The 24792-nt window shown below is 41.0% G+C and overlaps 1 protein-coding gene across 3 annotated transcripts in view; it reads left to right on the plus strand.

Moving 5' to 3' along the window:
* The window catches only part of LOC102234699 (E3 ubiquitin-protein ligase HERC2), a 66988-nt gene that overhangs the window by 20035 nt on the left and 22161 nt on the right, over positions 1-24792 (plus strand). The window contains exons 16-57 of one of the 3 annotated variants that reach the window (XM_023340126.1): positions 562-755; positions 1692-1892; positions 1977-2205; positions 2536-2660; positions 2815-2993; positions 3065-3249; positions 3772-3927; positions 4015-4200; positions 4323-4499; positions 4867-4970; positions 5089-5239; positions 8197-8411; positions 8508-8640; positions 8817-8944; positions 9522-9717; positions 9813-9946; positions 10545-10721; positions 10818-10954; positions 11727-11878; positions 12518-12709; positions 12790-12977; positions 13686-13878; positions 13965-14147; positions 14237-14421; positions 15867-16014; positions 16536-16732; positions 16828-17058; positions 17138-17276; positions 18049-18195; positions 18524-18666; positions 18763-19030; positions 19117-19250; positions 19956-20054; positions 20138-20306; positions 20404-20529; positions 20600-20708; positions 20995-21134; positions 21229-21419; positions 22294-22399; positions 23198-23289; positions 23389-23564; positions 23669-23780. In XM_023340126.1, the coding sequence (XP_023195894.1) occupies positions 562-755; positions 1692-1892; positions 1977-2205; positions 2536-2660; positions 2815-2993; positions 3065-3249; positions 3772-3927; positions 4015-4200; positions 4323-4499; positions 4867-4970; positions 5089-5239; positions 8197-8411; positions 8508-8640; positions 8817-8944; positions 9522-9717; positions 9813-9946; positions 10545-10721; positions 10818-10954; positions 11727-11878; positions 12518-12709; positions 12790-12977; positions 13686-13878; positions 13965-14147; positions 14237-14421; positions 15867-16014; positions 16536-16732; positions 16828-17058; positions 17138-17276; positions 18049-18195; positions 18524-18666; positions 18763-19030; positions 19117-19250; positions 19956-20054; positions 20138-20306; positions 20404-20529; positions 20600-20708; positions 20995-21134; positions 21229-21419; positions 22294-22399; positions 23198-23289; positions 23389-23564; positions 23669-23780 (6827 nt within the window). The remainder of the gene's footprint in view (positions 1-561; positions 756-1691; positions 1893-1976; positions 2206-2535; positions 2661-2814; positions 2994-3064; positions 3250-3771; positions 3928-4014; positions 4201-4322; positions 4500-4866; positions 4971-5088; positions 5240-8196; positions 8412-8507; positions 8641-8816; positions 8945-9521; positions 9718-9812; positions 9947-10544; positions 10722-10817; positions 10955-11726; positions 11879-12517; positions 12710-12789; positions 12978-13685; positions 13879-13964; positions 14148-14236; positions 14422-15866; positions 16015-16535; positions 16733-16827; positions 17059-17137; positions 17277-18048; positions 18196-18523; positions 18667-18762; positions 19031-19116; positions 19251-19955; positions 20055-20137; positions 20307-20403; positions 20530-20599; positions 20709-20994; positions 21135-21228; positions 21420-22293; positions 22400-23197; positions 23290-23388; positions 23565-23668; positions 23781-24792) is intronic. The other 2 variants (XM_023340127.1, XM_014470785.2) reach the window with 2 other exon arrangements.

Raw genomic sequence — 24792 nt, forward strand, 5'->3', positions numbered from 1 at the left:
GTTTTAAATTCATTAAAAAAATAATGTAAGTTAAATATGTTAATTGCAAGTCCTAAATTTTGTCATGACAGAACTTTTTAATATAGTTTTTCCCCCCCGTATAATTTAAGTTTTTAGTTGCACATGAAGATCGTCATTGGATTCTGCGCAAAAAGTCTTAAATTTGCATGTTTAAAACTAAGGCCTTAAATTGCCTTAAATTCATTTTAAGAAATGTTGGTTGCCCTTAAATACATTAATCACAGGTCTTAAATTTTGGCATGGCAGGACTTATTGTAGTTTTTTTTCTATCGTCAAACGTTTGAGTCGCACGCTAACATCTTCAATCCAATCTGTGACTCGAGCCACTTGAGGCTACCAGTGACTAGCTGCTAGTATGCCCCTGCTAGCTAGCTTTTGCCTCTGACATGGTCACAAAACCAGGTTCAGAGTTTTGCAGCAATTGCCCCCCATACTTATAGTTTTTAGGTTTTAAATTGTATTCTAAGACGGCACTAAACAGGTCTTAAAAAGACTTAAGTTCGACCAGCATTACCCGTTGTTTTTTCTGTTTACATTAAGGAAAGAAAGTGGTGGATATTGCTGTAGGGTCTACACACTGTCTGGCTCTGACAGATGACGGAGAAGTGCACAGCTGGGGCAGCAACGATAAACTCCAACACTTTGATACTCTCTTCTCCAACAAGAAGCAGCCCAAAGCTCTCCCGGGACTCAACTCCAAACACATTGTGGGGATTTCCTGTGGCCCAGGACAAGTAAGATTAACACTTTAATGCTCTTCAGATGGAGAACATTTCAGTGTTCGTGATTGGACATCCTTGAAGATGATAGAATTTCAATTAGGTGTTTTCAAGATTTGTAAAGTACTTGCTTTCTGTGTAAACCCTGCAGTTTTGTTATGAAGTGAAGTCTAACATTTGATTTAAAAGCTTAAATTTGAAAAAAAGAAACATAAAAAATACAGATATTCTCATACACCTAATAAAAAGACATATCCACCTTTTTTTCCCCTCATTGTCTGTGGTTAAATCAGAGTACACTTCTGTTGTTTTAGGTCAGTTAGTATCACCGAAATTATTTTTATTTTATAAAAGCCAGAAAACTTGACTATTTATTTATTTATTTTTGGTAACTTTCTTTGTATGTTGTCGTTAGGCATTCATTTTGAGCAGGACGGTAACTTACCTCAACAATTAATATGGGATTGTTTTGATATTTGCTACTCCTAACGGCTCAATGACTTATTGATTTGCATAATTGAAATAAGGGTTGTCTTATATTCTGTAGGTAAACTGCTTTATTGAAATTGGGGGATTTTTTTTTAATTAGTATTTTGTTCTCAGACTAGTCAGGTGTATAAGGAGTGTGACAGAGACATTTCAAAACATACAATTTTCCTAAATTTTAGTTTCTTTTCCTTTCTGTAAAATGTTGATATTGTCACAAAAAATTATTAACAGCAAAAAATATCATGTAATAATGAATAATGATCTTTTTAAAATTATTTTTATTAGATTTTTTTTAGTTCATTTATTGTTTTTATTGCCAAATTTTGGTGCTGGAAAAGTTAAAAAAAACTTACCATGAAACATCTTGAAAAGTCCTTGAATTGTACTGCAGAAACACTGAACAAATCCTGATTTGCAGCGATTGTGACGTGACGAATTCCTTGGTTTGTTTGTTGCCTTTAGAGCTTCGCCTGGTCCTCCTGCTCGGAGTGGTCCGTCGGGCAGCGAGTGCCCTTCGTGGTGGATGTCTGCTCCATGACCTTCGAGCAGTTGGACCTGCTCCTGCGCCAGGTCAGCGAGGGCATGGACGGCGGCTCGGACTGGCCGCCTCCTCAGGAGAAGGAGTGCATGGTGGTGGCCACGCTGAACCTGCTCAGGCTCCAGGTGGGCATCCTCAGGTTGAACCCGTGGAAGTCGCTGCTTTAGCCTGAATCCTCCTAAAAAATTGTTATTTTTTTTTCCTCCCAGCTCCACGCAGCCATCAGCAACCAGGTGGACCCTGAGGAGCTGGGCCTGGGGCTGGGCAGTGTTCTCCTCAACAACCTCAAGCAAACGGTGGTGATGCTGGCCAGCAACGTCGGCGTGCTCAACACGGTGCAAGCCGCTGCCCAGGCCGTGCTGCAGAGCGGCTGGTCGGTGTTGCTGCCCACCGCTGAGGAGCGGGCCCGGGCGCTGTCCTCGCTGCTGCCTAATGCTGGTGAGTAGGCCTGTCACAATAAACAATAAAACAATTAATCGCACGACAAATTAAAAGAAGGTCGATTATTTTCATGTGCTTGATCCATTGTTTTTCTCTTTTCTTTCTCACTTTTCTTCTAAATACTGAATGGTAAAAGTTTTGAGTCTGGTGCTTTGGTTTCAACTATCTCTTTGTTTAAAATATAATGTTTTTTACAGCTTGTATAATCCATTTTATTAGTTGTTTCTGTTGTTTTTGTTTGTTTTATTTTGGATATTTAAAATGTCTTCCAGTTCCAGTGTTTAAATGTTCATAATTTTGAGTAATTTCTATCCCACCCCCCCCCAGCATCTGGTAATGAGATGAGTGTGAGTGCTGGACGGCGCTTCATGATCGACCTGTTGGTGAGCAGCCTGATGGCCGACGGAGGGCTGGAATCTGCTCTGAGTGCCGCCATCACAGCCGAGATACAGGTCAGACCGTTAAAGCGAATGATAACTGCTGTGCTACCTCAGCATGTGATTAATCTTTGCTTTGATTCGTCCCGTGGAGAAACCCGCCGTCAATTTCAGAAAGAAACGACGTCAACGCTAAGAGAAAACTGATTTCTGGTTGTTTTGATGACAGGACATCGAGGCCAAGAAGGAGGCTCAGAAAGAGAAGGAGATCGACGAGCAGGAAGCGAACGCCTCCACCATGCACCGCTGCCGTACCGTGCTGGACAAGGACCTCATCAACACGGGCATCTACGAGTTGACGGGAAAGCAAAGTCTGCCCCTCGTGCAACTCGTGCAGCAGCTTTTGAGGTACCTGCCGTTTTCACAGTTTCCAATCCTTCTGCTCTCCTCCGACGCATTCCCATGTTTGAATTCGACAGGAACATCGCCTCGCAGACCATCGCGCGACTGAAAGACGTCGCCCGGCGCATCTCCAACTACTTAGAAGCAGAGCATGTCAGCAAGGAGCGATCCGCGTCTCTGGATCTCCTGCTGCGCTTCCAGCGGCTGCTCGTCAGCAAGCTGTACCTGGGAGTCACCGACTCGGAGAACGGCAACGGATACAGTAGGGCCGACCGATAAATCGAGTTGATCTACCAGTCGATTTTTCTTTTTATGAGATAAATTTTTGGATTTCTGGATTTTTAAAATTTTTTTAATTCTTTACTTTTTTTTTTTTTTGCTTGGGTTTCCAAAGTTCAGTGATGTCAGCACACCTAAGGCAGCCTTCTGCTGTTTCTATTTGTTTGGTCTTTCAATTCAGGTCAACTTTCCGATGGAGTAGTAGGGGAAAGCTGACATTTTCTTCCAGTAAAATTGTCTTTTCTTTCTTTTTTCTCTCATGATTAAACACAAATTCTCATAACCTAGCCTCGACACTCAATCACCGTGCAACTCCCAGAAGGAATGATTGAAATAAAAGCCGCTTTTTGAAAATATTTTCTGTCTTTTTCAAAATTCTTTTTTTTTCAGAAAAGACAAAAAAAAAAAGATTTAAATTAGATATGAGATGTTTTTAAGTCCTAGTCCAAAACTATTCTTTTCCTGTTGGGTTTACGTTCAGCCGCGTTTCCTTTCTCTGTTGCAGATCCCGAGCTGCTGGGTGTCGGCTCCTTACTAAAGAAGTACATCGCCCTGCTGTGCACTCACATCGGAGACATCCTCCCCGTCGCAACAAGCATCGCGTCTACGGGTCGGCGACATTTCGCCGAAGTTTCTCGGGTTATTGAAGGAGACCTAACTGGTAGAGTCCTCCGCTCTGTGTTGATGAGGCTGCCAGGATCTTGTCGAGTTATTTAAAAATGTTTCTGTCTGTTGTTCCGTTTGTCAGGAGTGCTTCTGCCTGAGCTGGTGGTGTCCATCATCCTCCTCCTCACCATCGATGCCGGTCTGATGCAGGAGACCGGCGCCATCCCTCTGCTGGCCGGACTCCTGGAGCACCTGGACCGTTTCAACCACCTGGCTCCAGGCCACGAGAGGGATGATAATGAGGATTTGGCCTGGCCGGGAATTATGGGTACGATACGTTACTTCTCAAATTTTATTAAGAAAGTTGCTAAGTGTCATTGTAAATGTTGGGTTTTGTTTTTTAGTAGCTTTAAAAGTTTGAAGGTACTAACCTTTCTTCTGTTTTGACAGGATCCTTCTTCACTGGACAAAGTTCTAAGAACAACGAAGAGGTTTCACTGATCCGTAAGGCTGACCTGGAGAACCACAACAAAGATGGCGGCTTCTGGACGGTCATCGACGGGAAGGTTTATGACATTAAAGACTTCCAGGCTCAGTCTCAGTCTCTGACAGGAAACAGCATCTTAGGTAAATAAATTGAATGTTTTAAAATATGTATTTTTTTTGTTTTGTTTTTTTAACTTTATGTTTTAGCTTTATTTTGGAAAGTGTAAATAATTCCTACTAGCATCGTCTTAGTCAGATTTTCTTCTCTCCCTGATTCAGAAACTCACTTGAGATTAGACGAAGCTCAAACTGAGTCCTGGTCTGCATTAGAGATATTTAAATCAGCACATAGTCAACTATTTTAGGAAAGTTACTTAATGCTTTGGAAACACATCACCTAAAATTCGTATAGTTTTATCTTGCATCTAGAAAGTAGTACTCTAGTTTTCTTCATTTTTTTTCTTCTTTTTGTTGTTGCTGCTGAAACAGAATGTCTTTTTCTTTCCAGCTCAGTTTGCTGGAGAAGACCCAGTGGTTGCCTTGGAAGCTGCCTTACAGTTTGAGGACACCAGAGAATCTATGCAGGCTTTCTGTGTCGGCCAGTACATGGAGGTACTCACCGTTCCACCTAGAAAATGACTAGACTTTTTTTTTCTTCTTCTTCTTTTAAATATGCAGGAAATTGCTGATTTCTATAGTTTTGAAACAGGATATTTTAAATTATTTCCAGCCTAACCAGGAGACCGTGACGACTCCGGACCTGAGCAGTCTGTCTTCGCCGCTCATTGACACAGAGAGGAATTTGGGGCTTCTGTTGGGTCTTCACGCCTCGTATTTGGCCAAAAGCACGCCGTTGTCCTCTATGGAGCTTGAATGTGCCAGTAGGTTGAAGGACTTTTTTAATCACTGTCTTTTTATTGAGTTTTTTTTCCCTTTAGTACATACAGTTTGTGAGTACAAAGAAGTGTATCTAACACATACATAAAATAATACACACAGAGAAAATAATCCCTCCAAAGTAATCCCATTTAGCCCACCCAGGTCACTGCCTAGTAGGTCCACCCACTACATTCCTATCCCTGACAGAAACGGAACACATTTTAATAAAATTAATTAACTTAATTAATCTGGAGCCTTATTGTATGTTTTGAAATGAGTCAAGAAAGGGTCCCCATGTTTTTTCAAATTTACCAGTTGCGTGTTGAAGAGAACATCTAATCCTTTCCAGTTTTAAACACGACATAAGGTCACATAGCCACTGTTTATGAGTTGGAGGGGCAGCACCCTTCCACCTGGTCAGAACTGTGCGCCTCGCTATCAGTGAGCAAAATGCCAGGGCCCGCCGCCTAGAGGCCGACAAAGGCAACCCCCCACCACTGAACCCAAAGAGAGCCAAGAGGGGGCCAGGTGTTACCACCACCCCGGCCAACCCTGACATCGTACGAAAAACATCTGTCCAGAACTGACCAAGAGCGGGGCAGGACCAGTACATATGAACTAGTGTGGCTACAGCAGTTTTGCATTTGTCGCAGTATGGGGTGACTTCTGGATAGAAACGAGACAGTTTGCTTTTGGAGAGATGGGCTCTATGTACTATTTTGAACTGAATGAGACAATGGCGCGCACACAGAGACGTTGTATTCACCAGTTTAAGTATAGAGTCCCATGTCTCATCTGGTATAGATATATTCAAATCTTCTTCCCATGAAGTTTTAAGTTCAGGTGAGGAGGTCTCTTTCATACTCAACATTTTATCATAAAGCCAAGAAACCAGCCCTTTACGAGTCGGGTTCAATAATAGGATGGTTTCCAATAGTGTAAACTCTGGCAGAGAAACTGAGCCTGATAAGTGAGACTGAATAAAGTTTCTGGTTTGCAAATATCTAAAAAAATGGGATTTAGGTAAACCATATTTAGTGCCAAGTTCCTCAAAGGATGCCAAATTCTTCTCTAAAAAAAGGTCCTTAAAATAAGTAAGCCCCCTCCGGTGCCACTCTAGGAACACCCCATCCTGAACAGATGGTTTGAAAAAATGGTTAAGTGCAATTGGACTTAAGAGGGAAAAGTCATGAAGTTTAAAGTATTTCTTAAATTGGCCCCATATTTTCAGTGAGTGTTTCACTACAGGGTTTGAAATAGCGCTAACTGAAGAGAGTGAAAGTGGGGAACAGAGCAAGGCAGGAATGGATATATTGTTACCACTGCGCAGCTCCATAGCCACCCACTCAGGACAGTCACCCAGGTTGTAGTAGAAATACCAAAACACTGAGCATCTAAGGTTGGCGGCCCAATAATAAAACCGGAAATTGGGGGAGGCAAACCCCCCCTGCTGTTTAGGTTTTTGGAGTTGTAATTTATTAAGCCTTGGGCGTTTACCCTGCCAAATAAAAGACGAGAGAGTCGAGTCTAGCTCATTAAAAAAAGTATTAGGAATAAAAATAGGTAATGCCTGAAAGAGGTATAAAAATTTGGGCAGTATATTCATTTTAATTGAGTTGATACGTCCCACAAGGGACATGGAAAAGGGCGTCCACTTTGTGAGGGATCCCTTCACTTGGTTCAACAGTTGAATCAGATTCTCTTTGAACAGGTTTTTATGTTTTTTTGTCACTGTGACACCAAGGTATGTGAATTTTTGTCTTTCAATTCTGAACGGCAGATTGGCTAAATCTGACATATTGACTTTATTTCCTATTGGGAGAAGCTCACTTTTGGTGAGGTTCAGCTTATACCCAGAAATCTGACCAAATTGGCTAAATATGTCGAGAGCAAAAGGCAATGAGGTTGATGGTTTGGAAACAAAAAGTAGAAGGTCATCTGCATAAAGCGACACTTTATGTTCCATATCATTCCTCCAAATGCCGGAAATCTCTTTACTGGTTTTAAGTGCAATGGCGAGGGGCTCTATGGCCAGATCAAAAAGCAGGGGGCTAAGAGGACAGAGCTGACGGGTGCCTCTTTGTAATTTAAAAGGTTTTGAGGTCTGAAAATTGGTACGAACTGTGGCAGACGGTTGCTGGTATAATAGTTTGATCCATGAAATGAAGTTTCCTCCAAAGCCAAATCTACTAAGGACCGCAAAAAGATAGTCAAACTCAACCCGGTCAAAGGCTTTTTCAGCGTTCAGAGAGACAACACACTCATCTGAATCTGAGGCGCTGGAATAGGTTGAAGGACTTTTTAAAAATGATTTTTTTATTTTATTTATTTGTTTTAAAATCTATCCAGAGATCCAAAAAGACTAATCATTCACTCGTCCTGGTGTTGAAATGAACGAATAATTATTAGAGACAAAAAAAAATCAATAAAAAACTTTTAATTTAGTGCTGATTATTTTTTTTCCATTCATGTTGAGTCTTATATTAGCTTGCTTTATTTAATCCAAAAAAGTTTGTTTTTAAACAGTTTGGAAAAGTTGTTTCACTGTCCTGCAGTGTTGAAAATCAAAATTTGACTCACAACTTGTTCTTAAACTTAAATATTGTGCATACAGAAAAACAACATTATCAGGATGTCTGCAAATCCCTAAAACGTCCTAAATTCACGTATCTAAAATTAAGATCTTAAAATGTCTTTATAAAAAGAATGTTGGCCTTAAAAGTGATAATCACAAGTCTTAATTTTTTTCTCTTTCCTTTTTTTTCTCTCAAAGTTTGAGTCACATAGAGACATCTTCATTGCGTCTTGTTCTGTGACGCACAAAAAGGCTAACTAGCTAGCTAGAGTATATGAATCAATCATTAAAAATGAATGCCAGTGACAATTATTTATAAACATTAACTCTGCTGTGAATTGAAAACATTTTCTTTTTGCTTGTTTTTATCGTCCTTGTGCACAGAATGGCTCCAGTCGTCCATATTCTCTGGCGGCCTTCAGACCAGTCAGATCCACTACAACTACAACGAGGAGAAGGACGAGGACCACTGCAGCTCGCTGGGCTCCACCGCTTCAGATAAGGCCAAGCTCTACTCCCGCAGGATCACCCTCAGCGACCACGCGCAGCCCTTCCTCCAGGCTGTCGCTGACAACAACACTCAGGACCACACTGTGAAGGTAGACCAGTTAAATTAATTATTTACTAGCCTATTGGGAAGACATGAATCTGAATAATAGTGTTTTAATGTAATCATTATTTTTTTTCTATTCTAGGACTTTTTGTGCCAAATAGAGCGTTGCTGTAAGCAGTACCACCTTATTACGCCCATCACCTTCCCACCGGAGCATCCAGTGGAGGAAGTCGGCCGCCTGCTGCTCTGCTGCTTGCTCAAACATCAGGACCTCGGTAACCTAGCAACGCTGGTTTTCTTCTGACAAATTACCAGCTCTCTTTTATTTTCCTGCTACAAAATTTAACAGTTTGTTGTTATACTTTATACTAGGAAGCTTGCATGGGTAAATAAAGATTTGTAAAGGCTTTTGTTTCTGCGTAAATTGATTGTGAACCCTCGTCTGTCACAGGTCACGTTGCTCTCTCACTTGTCAGCCCGTGTGCCTTGGGGGTGGACCAGGGGAAGCAGAGGTCCCTCCCTAAATCAATGATCGATGTCTGTCGCATGGTCTACCAGGCAAAGTGTTCACTAATTAAGGTAGGAGCTAAACCTCTGAAGTCTGCAATCAAGTAATAATAGTATGTTGAAATGGCCACTTTGAGTTATTTCTAATGTTTAAAATGCCTTGGAAAAAGTGTTCATTTCTCATTTAGTTGTATGCATTTAATTAGTATTTTATGGGATGAACCAAAACAAAGTACTTCAGTGAGATTTGTGGTTTAAAATAGATTTTTTTAACTTTACCAACATGTTTCTTCTGGCCGGAAGTAATGCTAAACAGGCAGTATTATGTGTTTTCTGCCATTTTATAGCACAACCAAGTAACTATGTTAACTTCAGTTGTTTAAAAAAAAATTCTATATGCCAAGTATGACTTGAAATACATTTTACTTTGTAATTTAACACCTTGAAATTGAGTTTTAAAATCTCCTGCTCTTTCTGAAACTCTAATTTAACTGACCTGAAACTGTTTACCTCATAAAATCAAAGATTCATTGAAGTTTGTCCTTGTAGTGCAAAAAAATAAAGAAAAAAGTCAAAGTCAGGGGATATGAATGGTTTATTAGGGCACATTAAGTTGAGAATAAGTGTGTAAAATTTCGCCACACTCCAGACTCATCAGGAACAGGGCCGCTCCTATAAGGAAGTGTGCGCCCCCGTCATCGAGCGCCTGAGATTCCTGTTCAACGAATTGCGGCCGGCGGTGAGCAACGACCTGTCCATCGTGTCCAAGCTGAAGCTGCTGAGCTCTCAGCCTCGATGGAGGAGGATCGCTCAGAAGCTCATCAGGGACCGAAGGAAAAAAAGAGGTGGGGCTACTTGAACCATTCTGGAAAGTCCTTTTTTTGTTTTGTTTTTATTTTGGTACATGTGTGCTAAAAGATTTAGCTTTCCCTCCTTTTAGTGCCTAAGAAGTCAGAGTCTGCTGATGAAGAAGAGCCAAAGCTGGAGAATGAGGGGACCAACGAAGAAGCGCATAACGTCCACATTAGCCCCACTCCTGCAGACAGGAAATCACCCACCGGAAAGACGTCAAAGGTAGATTTCTATGGCTCAGTAAGTAGCTGCGTTTCCATTGATGTTAAAATTGAGCAAATTGGAATCACGAAAGTAAATTTGCTTAATGGAAACACTGCAATTTCAAAAAACCTCACATTCTCAATTAAAAAGTTTTAGCACTAAAACGAGGTGTTATTTTTCGGCTGTATCGAAATTAGTGTATTTCGCAAAACACCCTTTTCGCATCACACGAGTCATGAGATCAACAACCAGGCATTACTACTATCCGAAAAGACGATTTTTAATGATTGATGGCATGAACAAACTTCTTAACTTGTGAATTTAATTCCATTTCTTATTTAATGGAAACACTGCAATTGCAAAATTAGCTGAATATCGACAGCTAGCCATGATGTTTGTGCTCATTAGAAGAAGAAGAAGAATTACTTTATTCATCCAAGCAGGGAAATTATTTCGCAGTTACAGCAAGAATTTTTTTATACACAGATTAACACACACACGACGGGAGCTGCGTCTGCAGGCAGCCAGCTGAGCTGGCGCCATTTTAAATTAAATTAAAAATTTGCCAGTGCATTTTTTTCCGACTTTGCACCTAATCCGAATTCCGAATCCGAAGCAGGACAAGTGGCAGCCGCTGCTAAACACGGTGGCAAACGCCCAGCGGTACCGCTGGCTGAAACACAGCGTCCAGGGAATCTTCTCTCAGTCCAGCCTGATGGGCACCATCGTGGAGTTTGCGCTGAAGGAAGAGCCACTGGATGTGGAAAAAATGAGGAAGTGTCTCCTTAAACAGGTGAGATTGAAAGTGGGATTAGTTCAGTGCTCCTCGATAATCCGAAACCCTTAATTTAGAAAAGTGCGACTCTTTTTTGCCTCCGTTTCATCGCAGCTGGAGCGGGCCGAGGTCAGGCTGGAGGGAATCGACACCATGCTGAAGTTGGCCTCCAAGAGCTTCCTGCTGCCGTCCGTGCAGTACGCCATGCTCTGCGGGTGGCAACGGGTCATACCCGAAGGGACCAGCATCGGGTAGCTAACTGGATATACTATGCATAAAAAAAATATATATATAAAGTAATGTTGCATATTCTTTTTAGAGGTTGTTTTTTCATCATAAACTTAACTGGAAATCTCATGAAATGCATACAACAGAAAATGTGGAACTATTTCACTTCTAAATAAAGTAAAAAACTTATCTGACTTATAGAAGAACCAACACCAAGCCTTTAAGCTACGAGAATTTTATATAAAGTCAATGCTGGAGAACATTTTAATAATTTAATTCCATCAAATATATTCAAACAAGGAACTTTAAAAGTTCTTTTAGTTATGTTTAATACTTTGAAGACATTATTGCAAATTTATATACAAAAGTTCTTCGTCTTAAGCTCAAGTGACAGAAATAACAGGATGTACAATTTCAAAAGTAATTTGTTGTACGTGTGTACTGCTTTAAAACAAATGTGCATTTTAGCGCATGCAGAAAAATTATGGCAGAGTTTGGATGAGGAGATCTAAAAAACTGCTTGAGTATAAATCAATTTTTAATTCTTTTTTAAAGAAAAAATGAAGTCTTAAACATTTCTGAGTGTGAAAAAATGTCGTTTACAACTTATATTGTTAATCTAATGTCTACGCCAATGAAAGTTTTGGTAATAATTGTGAAATGGCCAGATATACCCAAGATTTTTTTCTTCTCTCTGCTCCCCTTTCACTCATGTTTATAAGAGAATGTGAGAACTGATTACAATTTTTAAATGGGGTGAATGAAATGATCAACTGATGGATTGGACCTTTTCAGGGAGCCTTTGTCAGACTGCCTTAAACACGTCGATCTGATCCCTCCCTTCAACCGGATGCTTTTGGAGGTGACGTTCGGGAAGTTGTATTCCTGGGCGATCCAAAATGTCCGCAACATCCTGCTGGAGGCCAGTGCCCGCTTCAAAGAGCTGGGTGAGTGCTGGGAAAAACGTTTGTTGAGCGGATCATCACTATCAGCTTCATATGCTCACGAGTACGGCTGCAGCCGACGATTATTTTTATAATCGATCACTCTATCTATTTATTCTGACTATTAATTGGATAAAAATGTCACTTTCTGCAGATTATTTAATCGCTTCTCTTTAAAAAAAATGTTAACATAATTTTAACCAAGTGAAGCTAATGCTATGATTCACTTGGTGAAGCAGCGTTTTAAACTATGGGTATTGGGTAGTCAGTGAGTTATGGTCAACTGTTTCAATTCAACATGAAAAGAAGTTCAAGACCCAAAACTGTTGAGATGTTTGTCTTTAAAAGAGCTTTTATCAATCAGCCCCTCTGGGACTTTGCGTCTTGTTTTTTGTGATTGTTTGCAATCAAAATCACTATTATTATGGTCCCACTGTAGAAACATTTGCAAGGTATTTTGATCATTTTTCCTCATTTAAACATCTTTCCAAATCTACACTAAAAGAAAAAAAAAAGATCACTGTTTAAGCAAGTTGAATCGCTCGATTTTTCTTGTGCCGTGGCATCATTGACTTTATTACGAGAATCTGATGATTTTTACATACCAAACTTCATTATCCAATGATTTGCTGTCTGATGTAGGTGTGCAGCCGGTCCCTCTGCAGACCATCACCAACGAGAACCCGGCCGGACCAAGCCTCGGCACCATTCCACAGGCCCGCTTCCTCCTGGCCATGATCCACATGCTGTCTCTGAAGCATGGCTCCAACAGCCTCAGCCTCTTACTGAACTCTGGCCTTCTGGCCCTCACTCAGAGCATCCTCAAGCTTATCGGTGAGTTTTCGCCAGGTGACCCGGAACAGGTGGATTTATGAACCAATCTGAGTTTCTGTTTTACTCTGCCATGTTTGTAGGACCCAGCACAGACAGCAGCGAGGAGGACCTCAGTTTGTGTGCTCATGGAGGCTCTGCCACGGTCCTGGAAGAGTCCAGAAAGGAGGCGGCCCCTGCTCCCCTGCCCGCGTCCGGCCCAGAACTCGCCGCCATGATGAAGATTGGCACCAGAGTGATGAGGGGAGTGGACTGGAAATGGGGCGATCAGGTAAATAGATGTTTTTTATTTTTTAATTGTGGTTAATTTCTGGCTCTGTAATTAATTAATCGTATGTTAGTTGACAAAATAAGCAACATGTTCAGATCCTTTTTGCTCCTGAATTCTTGAGTTAATAGACATGTGAGATCAATAACAAAGATATTTATTGCTTTTAATCTGTTATTTAAGTTAATTAATCATCAAGTTGTTGCAAAATGCTTTTGTATCTAGTTGGCTTTCAAGTTTTTTTATGATCATTCACGGAACTACTTTAAGAAAAAAAAGTTATATATTTCTAACTAGACGCTGACATTAGCTGTGGGGATGTCTGTGCTGCAACATGTTTAGCATTGAGATGCTATTTTAGCTTGAATAGCTTCACTAATAAGCTAACTCCTCTTAACACAACTTGAACACAATAGTCTTGTTTCAGCGTCCCATCAGATTGTTTTTTTAAAATAAAAATAAACACCCAGTGGGCCAAGAACAGTGACTGCGTTGTCCGTCGCTGTTCACGGATGTCACTTGTTCGTCAGAATTACGGGTGTGGCAGAAATGCAACACAAAGGTATTTTTGTACTTTGTATGTTTAAAAAAAAAAAAGCGATTAATTGCATTAAAATCTGTGATTAATTAATTGAAATTAACACGTTAAGGCCCCGGCCCTCTTGTTATTGTGTTTAGTTTAAACGATTTAAGTCTTCACGGTCATTCCAGGACGGCCCCGCTCCCGGTCTGGGCCGGGTCATCGGAGAACTGGGCGAGGACGGCTGGATCCGGGTCCAGTGGGACACCAGCAGCACCAACTCTTACCGGATGGGCAAAGAGGGCAAGTACGACCTGAAGCTCGCAGAGCCGCCGGCGGCCGCCCAGCCCACCGCCGAGGACTCGGACACGGAGGACGACACAGGTCGGTGTGCTCGTCTGACCGCAGCTGCAGGCAACACACGGACGTCAGAGTAGGAGCTGTAACACGGCTTCCTCCTTGTTTCAAAGAAGGCGAGCTGATAGAGAAGAGCAGCCACCCAACAGCCATGATGTTGACCAGCACCGTCAACCTGCTGAAGACGCTCTCTCTGTCCGCTGGGATGTACGCCGAGGTCCTGCAGACGGACGCCATTCGGACTCTGTGCGGACTACTGAGGATGCTGGTGGAAAGTGGAGTTAACGACAAGTCGAGTAAATAAACTCCTCATGATGATTGCGATTTAAATTTTTTTTTTTTTAAATTGGAGATCTTTTTAACAAGAATTGACTTTTGGTGTCAGGTTGTCACTCCCACAGGCTGGTGTCTCGGGAGCAGCACCGGAGCTGGTGCACTCTGGGCTTCATCCGCAGCATCGCCCTCATGCCTCAGATGTGCAGCAACCTGAGCACCTCCGCCTGGATTGGCCTTCTCATCCGAATCGTAGAGGGCCACCAGTCCTTCAACGCCATCACTCTGCAGAGACAGGTTGGTTAGCTGGATGTGGACTCTGGATTAAATTTAGCTATTGGTGTCAGCTTGGAAAGCGGAAGCTACAATCCATAAAGGTTTTCCAAATTAATTTTAGCATAGAGTGTAAGTGTAGGACAAAACAAACACCTGCTTTTAAAATTTGTTTTATTGTAAGCGTGACTTGTTTGTTTTTTTTCTTCTGTGCTTTGGAGTAAAATTGTATATGTATGAATGAAGTCATAACTAACTCCAGGACCAAAAGTTTAGAGAAAGAAATTTGTGACCCTGCCCCTCTTTTAAGCTGTGTTTTTTATGGAACAGTGGCTGTGAAATGGAGTTTTATTAATTTAAAACCAAATTGTAAAAAAAAAAAAACACATTTTAGCATATGAATGCTAAAATATTAATTGCTAATAACGTTAGCAATTAACATGACTGGACATGAACAGCAGTCTTTCTTAGTGTGTCCACATCCTTGAAAAATCTTTAAATTCAGTCACCATGTGACTCGAGATGGTTGAGGCTACCACTAACTGCTAACATACCCTTGCTAGCTAGCTAGCTTTTTATATTTTTTTATTCTACCACAGATAAGTGCAAATTTATTACCAGTTACCTGGACAAAGTTCATAATTTCTGTGGAGGTTCAGGTCTTAAATTTCATTCATACTGGTTTTAAAGGTCTTAAAGTCTTAAATTTGAGCTGGTGAAACCAGCAAGGATTTCAAACTCATTTTGTAGCAAAATATACTAATAAAAATACCCATTAACAAATTGTTAAAATATTATAGTTTTCTCTGCAATAGATGAATACTTCTTAAATTTTTACTATTTATTTTGCATTGATGTAATTTGAGTTCATACAGATGAATTGACTGAGAAAATAATATTTAAGTACGCAATTATCTTAATGTTCAATTTATGTGACCCTCAAGAGTCCAGAGGGCCACATAAATGGTTAGGGCGGGGCGGATTTGGCCTGTGGACCTTGAGTTTGACACCGGAACCTTACCGAATGTATATCTTCACCATAACTCTTAAAATGTTCACACTAATTTCTAAATCTAAGAAGTTTCATAACAGATGGAGATTTGAAAGGATAAAATGGAGACACATTGCTTTAATACATTTTCCCTTCCTAGTGTCTCCTAAAGTCTTGCTCTCTCTCGCTCTTTCACAGCCTGCAAATCTTGACGCGTTTTAGAAAACAGTTTCCCACAATCAGGCAGTTTACTGCTCAGGGCCAATCAAGCTGGAAATTTTGTTCTGGTTGCAACCCAATGTCTTGTTACATTTCTACTCTGAACTAAACTTAGGAGACAATGTGACAAAGAAATTTAATGGAAATTTTTTGTTTTGGAGAAAGGGAAAACATGGTCAGTCTCCTCAAGTACGTCTAAAGGCACTCAAAAAACTTAATCTATATAACAAACTCTGAGTTTTCTCTCTGTTGTAAACAGATCCTGGCACTGAGACTCCTCCAAGCAGTTCTGCCTTCATGGGACAAGACCGAACGCTCACAGGACATGAAGTTCCTGGTGGAGAAACTGTTCAGTTTCTTAGGAAGTCTTCTAAGCACCTGCTCCTCAGACCTGCCACTTCTCAGAGGTCAGATGAGTTTTATGTTGAAACTTTTTGTTCCAATTCTTAGTGTGTGTATATATATATATATATATAAAATGTTTGGACACACCTTCTAATTCAATGGGTTTTCTTTATTTTCATGACTATTTATAAGGCAAGAAATCCCACTTATTAACCTGACAGGGCAGGTTGACCTATGAAGTGAAAACCATTTCAGGTGACGACCTCTTGAAGCTCATCAAGAAAATGCAGAGTGTGTGCAAAGCAGTAATCACAGCAAAAGGTTGCTACTTTAAAGAAACTAGAATATAAGGGGTATTTTCAGTTGTTTTACACTTTTTTGTTTAGTGCATATTTCCACATGTGTTATTCATAGTTTTGATGCTTTCAGTGTGAATCTACAATGTCAATAGTCATGAAAATAAAGGAAACTCATTGAATTAAAAGGTGTGTCCAAACTTTTGGTCTGTACTGTTTATATATATATATACAGTATATACTGTATATAGTTGCATATATTTTAAAATTGTTTAATGTCTCCACAGAAGGTTCCATGAGAAGGAGGAAGTCCCGCCCACAGGCTTCTCTGACAGCCACTCACAGCAGCACTCTGGCGGAGGAGATCGTGGCTGTGCTGCGCACGCTGCACTCCCTCGGCCAGTGGAACAGCCTCATAAATGATTACATCAACACCCAGCTGGGCTCCATCGGTGATATTATGGCCGGCTGTCAGTCTGAAGCTGTAAGAGTTGCTGCTTTCATAGATTCAGCTGATTAATCCAGTCAGGAAAAAAAAGGGTTTCATGGAACTTTTACTTCTCGCTACTTTCATCCCAGTGTTTCCTGGAAGAGTACTTTCCCGACTCAGACAGTCCACTGGTCTGCAGCCTGATGGCGGTGCTGGCTGTGATTGGCGGGATCGATGGGCGCCTCAGGCTGGGTGGGCAAGCCGTCCACGAGGAGTATGGAGAGGGAACGGTGATGCGCATCACCCCAAAAGGACGCATCACGGTCCAGTTCCACGATATGAGAACCTGCAGGGTTTGCTTGCTCAGCCATCTCAAACCGGTATGAAAGACTTTTAATTTCTTCTCTGTTCGCAGAACAAACAAACAGATTAATTTTATCTGCTGACCGTTTTCCTCAGCTGCCTGGCGTGGCCTTCAGTGTGCAGAACCTGCCTCTGAATGAGCCCATGTTGGCCGTTTGGGCTCAGCTGGTCAGCCTGGCTGGCAGCAAACTGGAGAAGCAGCGCATAAAGAAGTCCCTCAGCCGAGGACTTACAGGTACAGGAGGCAAATCTTTGTAGCTGCGTTTCCTTTAACTGTAGAATTAGATAAAATAGGGGTGCTGATGTGGCGCAGGGGTTAAGCACAAACCACATGGAGGCCTTAGTCCTCGACCCAGCTGTCGCAGGTTTGATTCCCAGCCCGGCAACCTTCGCTGCATGTCTTCCCCTTTCTCTCATTACCCACTTTCCTGTCAATTCACTATCAAATAAAGGCCACTGGAGCCAATAAAATCTTAAAAAAAGAAAATGAAATAAAGAAAACAAAGCAATTTCGCATCACACATTCCATAAAAAGTTGTGTCATTCCATGGACTTGAATGGAATGACACAGCGGCTACATATGCGGCGTTCCAAAATTGCTTAATCGCTCCCAAGTAGGCGGGGCTTGTCGCTCCAAGGGCTGAATAAGACGCTGACGTCTCCTCTGATTGGCTGACAGATGATGAAAGCTAGCGCCATGGCTGAATTATGAATGTATTTCATCAAAGTGTTTAAATCTCTCGTTTTTAATGACTTATCGCATTAAATGGCATATCCACGTGTGATTTTAATTTAAGTAATGGAAACACTGCAACTGCTACCTTTTTTTAAAGACATTAGCAGAATATAGACGAAGATTTACACACATTTGTAATCGAAACGCAGTTACTGTCAAACTGATCTATCATGATACTAAGTAAGCAGATATTCTACAGGCATTTTTTTTTTATTGTTTCGTAATAGTGAAGTTTGATTGATGTATTGATTATATATAATTATGTTTGCAGCTGACCAGGTGGACATCTACCTCCTGCGCTGCCAGCAGCTGAGACTTTACATTTTAAAAGCAGGCCGAGCTCTGCTGTCCCATCAGGACAAACTCCGACAGATCCTCTCCCAGCCAGCAGTCGTTGACATGGGACCCAGCCCCAATGGTAACATATTGATATATATTGTTATTGATTTATTGCCCGGTCCTAATTTTAAGCTGTTTTGGGGGGCGGGGAAGATTTTGTGTTTTCTTTTCGTTTGAAACGATCATTGTTATTGAAAGGAAAACACGTTTACTTAACAGAAAATGTATTTTCTTCCTACGAATTATTTTTTAATGTCAAAGTGAAGCACTTCATTCCTTTTTCTACAAACTGCCTACTTCTAAAGAGTTTTTGTGAGAATAAATACGGCTACATTTAGCCTGCCGCTGAGCAGAAATGTGACATAACACTGAGATGTTGCTGAATTTTCAAACCTACTTCTGCGCAGACGATCCGGTGGCGACGTCCCCCGATGTCGGGGACTTGTCTCCTGAGGGCCCGCTGCCCCCTCTGATCTTGCTGCAGCAGCTCCTGGCTGCTGCCACTCAGCCCTCGCCTATCAAAGCCATTTTTGACCGACAGGAGATGGAGGTACATGAGTAGACTTTACTACATTCAGCTGGTCAGCAGTAAGTTTGGTGTGCTGCATTCAGTTTGATCTCTGCTTGTACGTGTGTGTGTGTGTAGGCAGCAGCTCTGGCCGTGTGTCAGTACCTGGCCGTGGAGTCGGCCCACCCGTCCTCTCCGCTGTTTGAGGAGAGCAGCTCCAGTGAGGCCACCACACCCGTCACCATACAGCATGTCAGACCCCCCAAGCAGAAGAAGCAGAAGACCTCCCCTGTGCCTCCCTTACCCATCGTCCTCCAGCTGATGGAAATGGGCTTCCCAAGGAAAAACATAGAGTTTGCCTTGAAGTCTCTGTCTGGCACCACAGGCAGTACCTCTGGTGTCCCAGGTATAGTGTCATGCTGCGTATCGTTTCATTAAATACATAAAAGCTTTTAAATGTGCATCTTGATGGTAACTGAGCTCATACATCAGGCGTGGAGGCGCTGGTGAGCTGGCTGCTCGACCATCCCGACGTCCACTTCACTGAGCTGTCTGATGCCGACACCGTGTCCGATGAATACTCAGACGAAGAGGAGCTGGAGGAGGCAGAGCCGACCTTCTCCGTTGTACGTTTCCTTTTTTTCCCTTCAATTTACACATTCTTTTTGTCAATTAAAGCTGGGGTACGTAACTTATAAAAAATATTCTTCTTACATATTTGTTAAAATATCACCATGTCGTGACTGTATAGTATGAGACAGATAATCTGTGAAAAGATGGAACTCCTCCTCTTCTTCCCAATACTACTATTGCCATCTGCAGAAAAGCGACACTCGGTCAGAAACAGCCAGTCAGAGCCAGGAGGAGGGTTAATCATATTTGTGTTTGCACCTTTCATGTCCTCCCCTTGCTTTCTGTTATGCTACAGCTAGTTCTCCCAAAGAAGCCTGTGCATGCTCCGATGACGGCAGATAAACAGTTTTCTGGAATGTCAAGTTGTCTCTCCACTTTTAGCAGTTAGCAGCACATACACAAGATTGATTGACAGCGCTAAGACCCTCCTGCTATCTCAGATTGGTTGTTTTTGATCGGGACCAGTGGATTATGTCAGATGGCAATAGCGGCACTGGGAACAAGTGGAGAAGCTCCCTTTCCCCCCCACTTTTTTTTTTTTCACCTGTCTGTAATTGTCATGACATGGTGACAGTTTTAACAAATATGTAAAAAAAAAAAAAAAGCAAACTTATTTTCTGGTAAAAGTTACATACTGCAGTTTTAAGTGCTATTCATGACAGGAAGCACTGATGGATTGCTCCTCTCTGCTACATTAGCCTGCGGGGGCTGTGGTGACTGAAAGCCAGACTTTTAAGAAGAGGTCAGATTTCCAAACCAACGATGATTATGCCGTCTACGTGAGAGAGAACATCCAGGTGATGTTCTGCCTGAGCAGAGTTTAAACTGCATCAAGGGATGAACCAATGTAATGATGGGGTTATTTTTGGCTTCCCCGCAGGTGGGGATGATGGTGAAGTGCTGCAGAACGTATGAGGAAGTGTACGAAGGAGACGTTGGGAAGGTGATCAAGCTGGACCGAGATGGACTTCATGACTTGAACGTGCAGTGCGACTGGCAACAAAAAGGAGGAACGTACTGGGTTCGCTACATCCACATTGAGCTGATTGGTACGCGTTTGCTCATTTGAAGGAAACTTGAAAATGTTTTTTTAGTATAACACCGTACAGCGTTGTTATACTTAAAAACCTTCGCTTGTATTTTCAGGTTTCCCACCTCAAAGTTCACCCTCTCACATAAAAATTGGCGACAAAGTTAGGGTGAAGCCCACAGTTACGACGCCAAAGTACAAATGGGGCTCCGTAACACACAGGAGTGTCGGGGTAGTGAAGGGTAGGTCTGATTTGGTTTTAAGGTGGGTGATCTCTGTCTGGCATTGTTTCGAACTAAACTCTGTTCACAGCTTTCAGCGCCAATGGGAAGGATGTGATTGTAGACTTTCCACAGCAGTCTCACTGGACTGGTCTGCTCTCTGAGATGGAGCTGGTACCCAGTATTCACCCTGGAGTGAGGTAACTTATAGTCCAGAAAATCCGGTAGTAGCACTGTGATTTCTTCAGGGGCTGAATACAAATTCGGCACACTTTTCAGATCTTTAAAAAAATTAGAAAACCATGTATCATTTGTATTTTCTTTCACCATTATGAACCATTTTGTGTTGGTCTGTCCCATAAAATCTTGGTAAAATACATGGAAATTTTTATTGTAATTTGGGAACATGTTAAACAGTTTCATACTTTTTCCTCTTACTGCATCTCTCGACCTTATTACTACGTCAAAACTTCTTGCTACCCCCAGGTGTGACGGCTGTCAGATGTTTCCCATTAACGGCCCGAGGTTCAAGTGCAAAAACTGTGACGACTTTGATTTCTGCGAAAGCTGCTTTAAGACGCGCAAACACAACACCAGACATTCCTTCGGCCGGATCAACGAGCCCGGTCAGTCGCGCTTCCCCGCCGACGTAGCATCCGTCCAGCACGTTGTTCGGTCTTTGAGTCGTTAACTTTCTTCCTCCCCCCTCACCGCCTCCAGGCCAGTCTCCAGCCTTTTGTGGTCGTTCAGGCAAGCAGCTCAAGAAGCACCACAACAGCCAGCGTGGGATGCTGATCGATGACTGGTCCCGCGCCGTTAAGAGTCTCAGCGTATCGTCCTCCGTCAACCAGGCGTCCCGCCTCATTGACTGCAGCGATCAGTGCTGGCAGTCCTCCGGCTCACAGGGAAAGGTAAAGCTGTGGCTCGACATTAGTACAGCTTTTCAGTTTAAACTTTGTCCCGATCGGGATTTTTCTTTTTTCTGAAAAATATTGGAATCATTTAAGGGTACTCTTGCATATGACCGATTTTTCTGTTATATACAACATGAAAATCAATGCCAATCATATACATAGACACTCTGTAGCTTTGAAGGCTAATATTATATTTATAATTTAGCTTGTATGCTGATTTTTTTTTTCTATACTGTATTAAGTTTTTTAAAAATTTTGTTTACCTTTATTTTGTTCTGTCCACTTTCTGCTGTCACAGCTTAAATGTCCCACTTTTGGTACTAAATTGATGATCTTATCTTTCCTTAAAATAACATACAAATGTAATTAATATTGCCTCATATGATCAATATTAGTTGAGGTTTGCTGCTTGTGCAGGTGCTAAGCTAATGCTAGCATTTTAATTCTCTGTTTTGATATAACTTGTTAGTTCAACATAGTGCATTTTCAGCTAACCTTTTTCAGGCAGAAAAACCACAGAATGTTTTATCTTTTTTCCTGCTTCATGAACGTAGAACTTTGAACGTCATACAGTTTAAAGACAAGGGGTTTCAGCTGCTTTCTGCACATCTCGTTACTACACCAATAACTTTATGTAGATAGCTGTGTTGAGCTGATAACATCACATTTAAAACAGTTTTTCTGATAAAATCAGACATCGCACCAATTACCGATGCCAGGGGTTCATTTTAATCGGGTATACTGACACCGAACATTTAAATATGACTCCATCTGAGACATCTGCAGCTTAGAACATGTACTAACAGGATTTCCTGTGGTTTTTTTTGGTCTGTTTGTTTTTGGTTTTTGTTTTGGTGGGGGGGTGTTGCAGCATTGGATTCGTCTCGAGCTTTTCCCAGACGTTCTGGTCCACAGGCTGAAGATGATCGTAGACCCAGCAGACAGCAGCTACATGCCCTCACTGGTGGTGGTTTCAGGTGACTTCAGATGAATATTAAATACAAATAAATACTAACCTGTTTTGCTTGGAACTGTTTCCTGTTTGATTTCTCTTAACAAATGTGTTAACTTCGTTATTTTGAGGCATCTCCCAACTGTCTTTGAAATACATTGTTGGAATTAAACGAAGAATAAAAAATATGTTTACACGATACAGATATCTGAGGTTTAGTATCGGCCGATACCGATCCGATACAGAAAAACGGAGTTGAATCGACTGAAAACGTGTCTTTTTTTAAAAAACATGGACAAAAATGACAAATTTGATAACAAAAATGACAAATTTGATAACTCTGCACCTGTAAAGAACACTAATGTCTTCACAAGCTTAGTCAAATCTGTAAAAACAACACAACTGGAACTTGTTCATTCAGTGCAATTCGGAGTATAACAGCTAATAAAAACATAAATAATAAAGAATTTGAAACTGACAAATATAGTAGGTTTACTGCTGCGATCAAACATGTAAAAAACAAACTTTGAAATGGTTCAGAAAGTGGAGTTATGAATTAAAAATTTAATGTTGGATAAATAATAAAGCATGATGTCAGAGCACAGCATAGAATTAGACAGACTATATCTATCCTTATGGATCAGGCACCTGATCAAGAATTATTTTCAATATCTGGACAGATACAGATATTAATATCAGATCGGTACGTCTCTCTTCAAAACTCAAAATGTCTTCTTACTATGCATTTCCTCTCCCCCTTTTGTTCTAATTTAAGGTGGAAGCAGTAGTGTTTGCTGATCCTTTTTATTTGCTCTATTACCAGGTGGAAACTCTCTGAATAATTTAATCGAGCTGAAGACGATTAACGTCAACCCCACAGACACCACCGTCCTCCTGCTTACCGATTGCACCGAGGTTGGTAAACTTCCTGATGTTCTTATTGGTCATTTCCTCGAGTTTTGTAATCGTTTTTTTTCTTTCTTTTTTTTTTTTTTACCACGTCTCACCCATCAGTTTCACAGATACATTGAGATTGCGATCAAGCAATGTCGCAGCTCAGGCATAGACTGCAAGATTCATGGACTTCGCATGGTGGGACGCATCAGAGCCGAGGATGAGGACCTGGCCACAGTGCCCTTCCTGGCGTCCGACAATGAAGAGGAGGAGGACGAGAAAACCACAGCTGGAAGGTGAGGCGGTCCACACTTCTTACTGACGTAGCCAACATGCTGCTCTTATTTATTTGATGATTGAGGTGGTGGTGTGTTTTTTGTTTTTTTTTGTTTTGCCGCAGTCTCGCTCGGAAGAAGTCACCAGGACTGGAGTCGGCAGCCACCATCAGGACCAAAGTGTTCGTTTGGGGGCTGAATGACAAGGACCAGCTGGGAGGACTGAAGGGCTCAAAGGTGCAGTTTAAATGAACAATAATCCTTACGGTATTATACACTGCAAAAACACAAAATCGTACCAAATATTTCTGGTCTAATTTCTAGTGCAAATATGTTGGTACACTTAAAATACGACAAAACTCACCTACAGGAAATAGAATCTTGTTTTACGTTAATTCTTTAATACTGATTAAAAAGTGCTGCTTTTAAATGAAACAATCTCAGTGGAACAAGACATTTTTCCTTTATGAGTTATAATACATGGAAATGTCTACTCTCTGTGGTCAAAAGTGAAAACTCAACATTTGTTTATCAACATTTTTATCTTAAATACAAATGTGTTGTAAAATAGGCTATAACTCAAATATTAAGCAGTATTGATGAAGAAGCAGCAATTTTGTCTGTTTATTTAAGAATATTGTAGCATCTTTAGGGATATGACATTGACAGCGTTTTGTTTGATAAACTCTTCACTGATCACTTTCAAACAAGTAACTCAGGCTGTATTGTGATCCCACAAGGCTGCTTTGAGTTGAAGATGTTAATTTCTAAAAACAATTCATTTTACTACTTAACAATTGTGAACTCTTTTGTGTTTTCTACGTTATAAAATCCCAATAAAATACAGACCCATTCAATAAATAAAAAAAATTATTAAAACTGAAATTTTAAAGTGAAACATATTTTATAGAATAACTACACACAGATGGATGTTTGAAAGACTTTATTTTTGATCATTATGATGATTTTCCATTAACAGTTCATAAAAACATGACATTTAAAGTTTTAATGATTTGTAATGTTAAAGAATATTACATCAAACCAGCAAAAAAATAAAAAAAATTTTTTCTAAGCTTTCCTTAACATAACTAAACATACATGAACAATCGTACATGGACAAAAATACAATCAGATTAAAATTATAGGAGAGGTGGTGTACACTAAACATGTAAATAACTAACATTACTCAAATTAATACATAGAGTCACAGGTTCTGGACAATTGACCATGATAAAGTTTTCCCATTTAA

The sequence above is a fragment of the Xiphophorus maculatus genome, chromosome 9, assembly GCF_002775205.1.
Source record: "Xiphophorus maculatus strain JP 163 A chromosome 9, X_maculatus-5.0-male, whole genome shotgun sequence".
NCBI classification, from domain to species: Eukaryota; Metazoa; Chordata; class Actinopteri; order Cyprinodontiformes; family Poeciliidae; genus Xiphophorus; species Xiphophorus maculatus.